The sequence below is a fragment of the Manis javanica genome, chromosome 1 (genome assembly GCF_040802235.1).
Source record: "Manis javanica isolate MJ-LG chromosome 1, MJ_LKY, whole genome shotgun sequence".
NCBI lineage: Eukaryota > Metazoa > Chordata > Mammalia > Pholidota > Manidae > Manis > Manis javanica.
Genome location: NC_133156.1, coordinates 39,037,666 through 39,048,473, shown reverse-complemented (window position 1 = coordinate 39,048,473; position 10,808 = coordinate 39,037,666). Strand labels below are relative to the sequence as shown.

The 10,808-nt window shown below is 38.9% G+C and overlaps 1 protein-coding gene and 1 long non-coding RNA gene across 3 annotated transcripts in view; one reads left to right on the top strand and one right to left on the bottom strand.

Annotated features, from left to right (window-relative positions):
* Positions 1-2,025: 2,025 nt before the first annotated feature.
* On the bottom strand, positions 2,026-8,458 carry THG1L (tRNA-histidine guanylyltransferase 1 like). Of its 2 annotated transcripts, XM_017679939.3 has the most exons (6): positions 8,237-8,458; positions 6,326-6,502; positions 5,627-5,796; positions 4,789-4,877; positions 3,503-3,610; positions 2,026-2,468 (listed from the first exon to the last, which is right to left on the bottom strand). In XM_017679939.3, exons 1-6 carry the CDS (start codon positions 8,425-8,427, stop codon positions 2,307-2,309), a joined length of 897 nt encoding a protein of 298 aa, XP_017535428.1. In that variant the 5' UTR covers positions 8,428-8,458; the 3' UTR covers positions 2,026-2,306. The 2 variants fall into 2 exon arrangements, with proteins under 2 accessions (XP_017535428.1, XP_036881071.1); XM_037025176.2 differs by lacking the exon at positions 8,237-8,458 and having other exon boundaries at positions 5,627-5,701; positions 6,326-6,462.
* LOC118973685 (uncharacterized) overlaps positions 8,381-10,808 on the top strand; it is a 28,174-nt gene continuing 25,746 nt past the window's right edge. The window contains exon 1 of the long non-coding RNA XR_005063181.2: positions 8,381-8,508. This is a non-coding gene — a long non-coding RNA (uncharacterized lncRNA). The remainder of the gene's footprint in view (positions 8,509-10,808) is intronic.

Here is a 10,808-nt window from a genome sequence, read left to right as displayed (position 1 = left end):
AGACCCGACTGTACCACTTGCTACTTTACAGCTTTTGTTCAAAACTTTTTTGCCTTTTGATATTAAAGTGATCACCTACACCAAAGACTCAGATATTACCCCTCTGTCCAGCAGAGCCTAGATGTTTCCAGGCACCTAAAGGCCACACAAATCTCATTAACAGCCACCACTCTCCCAAACTGCTCTCAACTATTATTAATGCTATACTAGCCGCTTTTGTGTATAATCTAATTTTTTTCAGCTTTGGAGAGGAAGCCAAAGAGAATACTATTCTCTTAGCAAGATGAAAATTAATATACAAGTATGAAATATACATTGGAATGAGCACATGCTGCAAAAAAGATAGCAAAACCATCAAACAGGAGTTTCTAAAAGCACTACAGGTTTAGTTACTGCATGAATATTAAACCCAGGAATAGTTCTTTGCTCCAACCTCCCTGCCAGAACAAAAAAAGCTGCAAATTGCTGGCAACTCAATGAGTTAAGTGCTTGTCCCCGTATCTTATGACAAAGTTGAGTGACAGCCTTTGTAGTATCACATGGCACCTACAGAATGGACATTTCTTTGGGTGGTGGAGTCTTGAAAACCTTTTAAGAATTACTTTTGTAATTTTATGTAATGGAAACTTTTAATGTGTTATATTTGACATAATAGGTAATAAATTTACTTACCATTAAGTTCCATTTGCCGATCAAGAGCTACCATTATCTTACCGACTTACATAAAGTATCGTGTATCATCTACCATAGGCATCCGAAGCCTTGAGTTAAAATCAGATTACCCAACCCTAAATCTTCAATGGGGACAAGGGGAGGAACTTTGGAATGGGCTTTGGAATGCCTAAAACAAGCATTCCAAGCAATTTTTTAAAACTAGAAGTCTGTGAACCACTGTGTGATAAAGGTATGTGTATCCTGGTTGATGTGAGGACATACACAGTTTGATTCACATGTTGCACTTCTATAAGAAAAATAAATGAAGATTAGGTCAAGGAAGTAAAACTTTTTTTTCAAAAAGATTTTACTAATTATGAAATGTGAACCATTATCTTCTATTCCTGTGGAGTGAAAACAGGAAGAGGAAAAAATTATTCCAACAGATGGGTTGTTAATTAGGGATTATTTTTTCAATTCTTTCAAAAGTCACTCTTTCAAAAACACATTTTCTTGACTGTAAATTCTGCAATGCAAGACCATGCACTGAAATGTAGGCTTTCTAATTCTTAATAGAGCTAAATAATCTTTTTTCTCTAAAACATGAAATGAGGACAAGAGGCAATGTGAATTTTCTTACCACCTACCCCCACCTCTCCATTTCAGAAACCAGTAGCTTGTAGTTACCGTTGCTGTTCCCCACTGCTCACAGATCTCCAAAGCCCATCAGCAGGTAGACTACCAGAACTCCTTCAGCACCTGCTCACTGTGAGCCCAAGGGCAGTGTTGACCCCTCTGCTCTCCAACTCAAATGTTAGTGTTCTAATTATACACAGGCTACATGAGAATCTTTTTCTGAAAGTCCACCAGCACGGTGACTTCAAAACTGAACTAACTAGAAGACAGGAAGTAAATGTTTCTCCCTCCTTCATTCTCATATATGTCTACTTTCTCTCATATATACACAATGCTCTTTAGAAAGGGGTAAGTGACCTTGAAAATAATGCCTCTTGCAGATGATGATCATGCTGACAACTCCACAAAATCTTTGGAATGTTTACCCAAGGACATCCAAACCACTAATCATTTGTTCAGCCAAAGTTGCCAACTTGGAGATTAGGACAAAGCCCTGAGTTTTCCCTGAAATTCCTGAATCTAGAGGAACCATGCAGCCATCAACCCATATTTACCTCTAAGTCAAAGATGAAGGCAAGTACATGGGTGGAAAGGTGAGCTTTTCAAGGGTAGTCTATAGTTAAGAACAGGTGGGTGAGGGCAAAGTTTGGCCTCCTCTTCTATCATAGATGAAAAGAGCTTGAGAGGTTTTTATAAGACTTATGCCACAATCTAAAAATGATTCATTCTACAAGGTATAAAATAGTTCTTGCTTTATAAAAATAGCACAATTTAAAAAAAATGCACTTGTATTGAAGGAACTATGTTCCAACAGGGCCAACAAAAGGTGTTCTACTTAAAAGCAGAACAAAATACACCACTCCCATCCATCCCTTCCTTCCCCATTCCCCTCCCAGCCAGAGTCATGTCACTCCCGACACACTGTACTGGGTGGTTAGGGATGCTAGGGCCACCTGAGGCTAGAAGACTTGGGAGATCTTGCATGGTTAAGCATGCCAGGAACGAAAAGCAAAGGGTCAGCTGTCTTCCTCTAGGATCTCTGGATGTTCCTTCCAGAAGGCATCCCCGATGATATCACAGTACAAGGGCACTGGTTTAGACTTGGTCCGGGTCACTGCAACCTTTTTTCCTTCCATTTCTGCTGGCAGCTTAACTTCTTTTGTTGTGACTTCACCCACCTATAGGTACAAGTTAAAATATTGACGTTGTTAGCTGGAGAGTGGGTTTGGGAGAGAAGAGAGAGATGTGAGGGAAGTTTACTTCTTCATTTACTTCTGACTAATATTTATCAGGAAGACATACAGACACATCTATCAACATACATGAATTCAACAATGAAAAATCCTTTTTAAAAAGATATGATGCTATATTCTGAAAGACTTTAGGAACAAAAGGAGAGATTCCACATTCCATGTTTGCAGTAACAGTAGCATTAAAGATATTTTTGCTCTGCCATCTGCGTTTAGCAAAATCCAAGTCTGTTCCAAAGAACAGATGTGTTTTAAAAATACTAACAAAAGTTGCCAGTGGGTGACTAGTTCTCAAGGTACCCCTTAGTGCCTGAAAACATTCATTTCAGAAAAAACTACTTTACACGGAAGGAAATGAATTTAGGAGAATTATGCTCAGGAGCTGGTACAGAGAGAAAATATTCACAGAAAAATGCAGGTGAATGTACAAACTTATTACAGAATATTTAGGTAAGTATGAATGTCTGGAGCATCTGAGGAATTCCAAGAACACTCTGGAAGTGAAAGAAGCCTCATCTACAACATCTCTTAGTGCCTCATGTTGTATTTGTCATGGGATGGATGGACTATGTAATGGTTTATCCTGCATGAGAGAAAGTATTATGTAACTGCTCTATTGATGCAAAATCCTTTATCTGCACTGTAGATAATCCTTTAACAGGGATTTGATTCAGGGAGGGCTTATGATACAAAAATAAGTGAACTAATTCTAAAATTCCATGATTCTACTTACAGAAGGGGAAATGCCAGACCATAAAGTTCACTGACAAACTGACAAAATGAGCACTGACTGACCAAAAAAGCATTCATAGTAACCCATAGCATCTCATTTTGGAAAGGATCTAATTCATGTTGGTAACTTGAGTCACATCACCCTACAGGCAGCAGGCAGGACAAAGCTTGGGATGGGCAAAAGTTCTCTTATTTGTTACCTCCAGTTTTCTGTCACACAACAGTATTACCTTCTGCCATATCAACACAGTCCCCTTCCTGTACATCAGTGGTTCATTATTGTAGTTGATGCTGAATTCAGAAAATAAAATCTCATTCTTGTCTGCTGCAAGAGTTCCCTAAGGAAATAAAAACAGAAATAAAGCTTTTTATGTCTTCTCCCTCCCATAATCCTCTTCCACCCTCTACATAAACTTCCACAAAGAAATCAAGTAGTAGAAGGGTTTTTTCCATGCATCTTTTGATATTAACGACTTTGTATTATAAGAGCAGTTCAAACTTATTTAGATGTCTAAATTCTTAAAATTCTCTTTTGTAGTGCACAACTGGCTTCACAAGTCAAAACTGTGATAGTGTGACAGGAACTAATAGTAACACTACGTATTCGGTACTAGATACTTTATGTATATTACCTTATTTGACCCTCATAACCATCTCCATTTTGGAGATGAGAACTCCGAAGCTTAGCAAGATTAAAGAAATTACACAAGACTAAAGGTTGCTCTTACTCTTGTAAGAATTAAATCTAAACTTGGCTCTTCCAAACTGTAGATAGATCTACCAGTATTCCTATGCTATATATAAATCTTCATTATTATTTTTAATAATGAACCATTTACTGAGTAATTAAAATGTGCCAGGCATTGTATTAGGAACTGTTACATCATTTCACTTCAGAATTAGTTGTCCTACAAGTAGCACTGCTATCTAATAACAAAGACCAGTAGTTATTAAGTACTTAAAATATGCTTTGTACTATCCTATGTGTTTTACATGCATTATAGCATTTCTCACCATAAACCTATGAGGTAGAGATGGTTATTTTCCACATTTTACCTATAAAGAACTAAGGCAGAGGGTTAAGATTAAACAGAGGCACCTGAGTACAATTATTTGGCTCCCAGAGCCTAGACTCTCAAGAATACACGTGGGTCATAAACCTGAGAAATTACAGGCCCCTAGCAGGCAATGGCAATGATGAGGAGGCCAGGTAGGACTGACAAAAAGGAAAGCACATGCTCTGTTTAAAGAGGACAGCCAACACATACCTCTAGACAAGAATCACCACAGGGCAATGTACAGCCAGTGTCATTAATTCCATATCTACCATGCTCAAGGAGAAGTAGTTAACTCATCCAGGATCACAGAACAAGCAAGCAGCAGAGCTGCTACTAATATGATCTTTATATCCCTTCAAAACAAGCTATAAACACAACTGAACAAGAATGCAAAATGTCACAGGAGAACATATAGAAAATTGCCCTAGTTAAGTATTAACACAGTAAGATCTTTATACCTGTAATCTCCCTTGGGCTTGTGCTGGTGTTAGTCCAGACTGTTGTACAAGTGCCCAGAAAACTGTATTATAAAGATTATTGATATGACCTGTGAAGAGAATAGAGTAGCACAATTTATACATACATAATTTTTATTCAATATTCACACTTCATGAATACTTGAACCCACACCACTCCCCTCTTCAAAGTAAACAGAGCACACAGCCTTTTAGTGATTTGCCTAAAACCAAACATGGAACACAGGGCTATGTAGTCAGGAGAAACAAACATTTCCTACCAGTTTTATTCTATCATTTCAGCTAGGTTTTATACAAATCTGTTAACTTGTGCATTAAGCTTAGGAATATTTTCCAAGTTACTTCATTTACATTATTCCTACCTCTTTTCCCATTCTTCTGGCAAAATCAAGATATACCAAGTCTCACAAACATGTCATAATAGTCAAGTAAGGCAGGGATGATGACTCAAATACTCACTAAGGCCACCATGAACATAATAGTGTAAAGCAGAGTAGATGACCCCCTAAGGAAGGTGGGGGCATCCTGGTCCTGTGTGCATGCATACATGTAAAGGCAGCAGTCACTGCACAGGTTCTGTCCAGTACTCAGTGGGAATGTAGACCCAGTACTGCCAGGTCTTTTGATATTTTGAAAAAAAAAAAAAAAGAGCTGGAAATAGGAAGTATTTACATAAAACCTCCCAATTTTTCAATTGTTTTCAACTAATTTAAAAAGTTGAAATAATGCATTCCATACAAAATACTTATAAGCCAAATCTGTACCAGATTACCAGGTATGGAATTGGTGGCTTAACTACCTCTGTTTTGCTTTCACTTACAATCTGCTTGTCGCCAGCTGAGGTAGTCCTTTAAGGTCTGGTTGCTAGGATACACCACGACTCTTCCATCAAAGCCTGGGGGATACAGAAGAGGCTGGTCCTCAAAGAAATCCCGCCAGTAAAAGACGTAACTGGAGGCAAACTGGGAGGCCACATGAGTCATGAACTTACTTGCAAATATAAGGCAGATTGGGTGGAGCAAGAAAAGAGAAAATACATGATATTAATTCAAAACCATGATAGGGCCTGTGGGTGTGACAGAGAGATTACACAAACCGTCTAGCAAGTCAAGAGATAAAATGTACTGAGCCAAGAAAAGTAATTTTAGCATTTCAGTTATGAATTTGAAATGCAGCCTGCCCCTCCTTCCAGCCCCATAAGTAATTTACTAATAACAAATTTTTCTCTGTAGGATGTGATGCGAAGTTATGAATCGAGGGTGTTTTTCTTTTTTTTGTCTTGGAAGGAAGGAAACCATTATTTTTAAAAGGTACCAATTCATTATATGATTTGTTTCCTGTGAGAGTTTCAATACACTGCCAAATCAAATAACAAGAACAGAATAAACATGAAAAATACATACACTTTGCAGTTACAAATACTGCAGACACTATCTGCAGTCTGCAAGTATGCAGTTAAGAAAAGCAGAAGCCAAATGCTGGAAGGAAATATTCTGAAGGAGTTAGGCCATGGAATTACCTGGCTCTTCTTTTAAACCAATTGCTTTTTCGCTTGAACACAAAGCTGTACTCATCACTCTGTCCGTATGCAATCACAATATCCTCCAGTTCTTCCATTACAGTCTGGGCACATTTGGTCATTAGGTGGAGAGCACGGCTGTCATTAGGTTTTGCAAAGTTGTGCTTCTCAGCAAACCTTCATGGGGAACAAGAGAGAGAAAAGGGCGTGGATGGAAGAGAGCTTGTCATTAACACTACAGATCAAAGAGGTAAATACTGCAATTGTGCTGTGAATACAAACATTCTACTAGCTACAAGCCAATCCATTTCCTTAGGAACGCTAGTTTTTCTTGCTAGGACCAACTGAGAAAGACAGACAATTGCTAAGCCTACATTCCCTTATCTGTAAAATAGGGATAAAGTATATTTACTTCACTGAAGATTCGAGGGAGATAAAAGTAACTGTGTTTCATGAAAAGATGCTCCACATCGCTTGTCATCAGAGAAATGCAAATTAAAACCACAATGAGATATCACCTCACACCAGTAAGGATCACCATCATCGAAAAGACAAACAACAACAAATGTTGGCGAGGTTGTGGAGAAAGGGGAACCCTCCTACACTGCTGGTGGGAATGTAAATTAGTTCAACCATTGTGGAAAGCAGTATGGAGGTTCCTCAAAATGTTCAAAATAGAAATACCATTTGACCCAGGAATTTCACTTCTGGGAATTTACCCTAAGAATGCAGCACTCCAGTTTGAAAAAGACAGATGCACCCCTATGTTTATCGTTGCACTATTTACAATAGCCAAGATATGGAAGTAACCTAAATGTCCATCAGTAGATGAATGGATAAAGAAGATGTGGTACATATACACAATGGAATATTACTCAGTCATAAGAAAAAAACAGATCCTACCATTTGCAACAACATGGATGGAGCTAGAGGGTATTATGCTCAGTGAAATAAGCCAGGCAGAGAAAGACAAGTACCAAATGATTTCACTCATATGTGGAGTATAAGAACAAAGGAAAACTGAAGGAACAAAACAGCAGCAGAATCACAGAACCCAAGAATGGACTATTAGTTACTAAAGGGGAAGGGACTGGGGAGGATGGGTGGGAAGGGAGGGATAAGGGTGGGGAAGAAAGGGGGCATTACGATTAGCATGTATAGTGTGCGTGGGGCATCGGGAGGGCTGTAAAACACAGAGAAGACAAGTAGTGATTTTACAGCATCTTACTACACTGATGAACAGTGACTGTGAAGGGGTATGCGGGGGGGACTTGGTGAAGGGGGGAGCCTAGTAAACATAATGTTCTTCATGTAATTGTAGATTAATGATATCAAAATAAAAAAAATAATGAAAAAAAAGTAACTGTGTTTGACTTCTTCAAAGGGCTCAATAAATGTTAACAATAATCATTACTAAAGTAGCACTTTTTAAAGAATTAAATTCCCATTTTTCTGTTATTATTTTCTCCTTTTCTGACTTTTTCCCCTCCTGAATCCGGTCCATGTGGTCAGTTAACGATAATGAGAAAACATACTGTAAAGTGTTGCCCACAGCGAGGCCTAAATAGGCGTCTTAAAAGCCAGTCCTCAGAGATACTAACAAAATAGCTGGGCAAATAACAGAAGAGCTGAAATACTGAGCCAAGAATGACTTTTTCTACCAGGGTCTTGTTAGCAAGTCTCTGCCCATTGACGCCCAAAGCCACCTTCTCCGCAGTTAGGTCACCCCGCCCCACTTAACTACAGACCAGCTCGCGTTCTATTGAGTGGCAGCCAGCACGGAGGGTGATGCCCAACGCCGCGCGCTCATTGGCTGTCACGTTACCCCGGTACCCAAGCGGACTGTGACAAAAAGTGTTAGCGTCTCCGGAAGCGCTGGCACACTATGCGCCCCGTGCCGAAATCGCTCACCGATGGAAATTCCGGCCGTCCAGCCGCACCACCACCCAGCAGTGGGCCAGGCAGGTATCGTCAGCCTCGAAGTCCCGCACGTACTCGAACTTGCTTTTTGCCATAGTCGCCCCCAATTTCAGGCACCGTCTCAGAGAGACGGAAGTGGCGGCCAAGCAATCGCGAACCTTCACGTTGCAAACGGCCCACATTAGCCCCGCGGAAGAGAAAGACCCAGCGAGCCACGCCCCGGAAGTTCCTCTCTTGTTCTGGCCGCTCTAGCCGTAGGGAAGGTTGGCATCTCACATTTCCTTGTGGTCCTTAATCCACTTCCGGGCCTGGGGGGCGGGGATCCGTTCTTCCGTTCCTGGTACCCGCGGTGCCTCTGTTCGCTCCTCTCGTTATACAGCAAATCACTCTGAAGAAGCTTTAAAAAATTATTTTCTGACCAACTTTGAAGGTTTAATCAGGATTTTTTTTCTTACTAAATAGCATTTATTAATTTGTGGAAAATGTGGAATATACGGAGAAATACATTAAAATTAATACTTCCAGTCTCCCCTTTTCCCCTTCAGAGCACTGTGGAGGATTCCTTCAAGTCCCTTTTCTCTTTGTACATTTACACAGGGAACACACAAAATTTTAATCATATACCTATACAATTTAAATCTTTCCACTCATCTCGAGTATTTTCCTGTCATTAAATATTCCCAATTGTGATTTTAAAAATAAAAATGGGCTCTTATTCCAACATTTGGATATACTAAATCAACTTATTCAACTTTCCACAATTAAGCAAAGACCCCGTGTTTGACTTCTTGTTGCTGGTAAGAGTAACAGTAAAACCTTAATATTTGTATGTTTTATGATTTAGAAATTCATTTTGACTTCATTACCTACTTATATTATTATTTTTTTATCCTCAAGAAAATGTAGTGCAAACTAAGTTGCTCACTTATTCCTAACTCTATTTCAGGCAATCAGTATTACCAGTTTCTTGTGTATCCATCCAGGGATGCATAGAAACATCTATCTATATATGTCTATATCTTCTCTATCTATACCTCAAAATAATTCCAAGGCAACAGGAAGAAAGGAAGGATGGGAATATCACGGGTCTATGCCCTGGTTCTGCCTTATTGGCTGTGTGACCTTACCTAAGTTCTTTTTTCTCTTTTGAGCCTCAGATTTCACCTTTGTTAAGTGGAGACACCAATTCCTCCCTTGCTTCCCTATTTGAAGTTATTGTGAGCATCAAAAGATACGATGGCTCTTATTTATGGTATGGTGATAATACATACATACTGGTATAATCTTTCAAGGTGATGTTAATATGCAGCCAAGATCAATAAGCACTTAGAGGAAGAGTTAAAACACACTAAGAGAAAATAATAAGACAAATTAACAACGTGAGATGTTATATAAGATTATTAACATGATTTCTTAAAAAGAAAATTTCATTAAGAAAAAGGAAAAGGAAAAGGTAGGGTACTGTTGAAGAATAAAAGATATTTATTTAAGAGATGTAATAACCAAATACAATGTGAAATCTGGACTGCAAACCAGGCTGAAAAATATTTTAAAATAGTCTAAATTCAGTAGGAAAGCCTGCAATTACAAACAGCCCTAAAATTTAGTGGCTTACAAAACAAAGATTTATTTCTTGCTCAAGCCACTCACAGGCTCCTGGTTGGCTGAAGCTATGCTCCAGACAGCTGTTCTTATCAGTGTATCTTCTCATTCCAAAACCGAGGCAATGATTCAAAAAGCTTCTACACTGTAGGGTACATCTTGCTGCTCACATGATGTTTGTTAAAGCAGTATAATATAATCAAGTAAGAATTTATAGGGCAGGAACATATTATCCTCTTACAGGGAAAGGGTAAGTGAATAATCTTGAACAATATTGCAATCTACTGCAATTGTTGATTAGTTGATATTAGGGAATTATTGTTAATTTTACTGGCATAACTGTCCATGTGGTCATGTAGGAGAATAACTTTAATTTTAGGAGACACATAAAGAAAAAGTGGCAAACTGTTAACAATTATTGAATGTAGTGATGGTTATATGGGTATTTATTATATTACTTTTTCAACTTTTCTCCTTGTTATGGGTTGATTGTTTTCCTCAATAGGATATGTTGAAATCCTAACCCGAGGTAACTATAGTGTAACTTGGAAATAGCGCCTTAGCAGATGTAATCAGTTAAGATGAGGTGATTAAGGTGGGTCTTTAATCCAGTATGACTGGTGTCCTTCTGAAAAGAGAAAACAGATGCACACACATACATACACACACAAGGAGAACACCAGAAAGGAGGCAGAGATCTGAGTGATGCAACTAGGAGCCAAGGAAGGCCATGGATTCCCAGCCAGAGCAGGGAGAGAGGCATGGAAATAGGTACTATTATTATTCCCATTTTACAGATGTGGAAATTGAGTGGAAAGAGATAAAGTAACTTGTTTATGGTCAGAGAGACAACAGGTGGTGGAGCAAGGATTCCAATCCAGGCATTTTAACTGCAGAGTTTATGCTCTTAGCCCCTCCTCAGTTCCACTCTTTCTCTCTTCTGTTTTTCTTTACTAGCTAT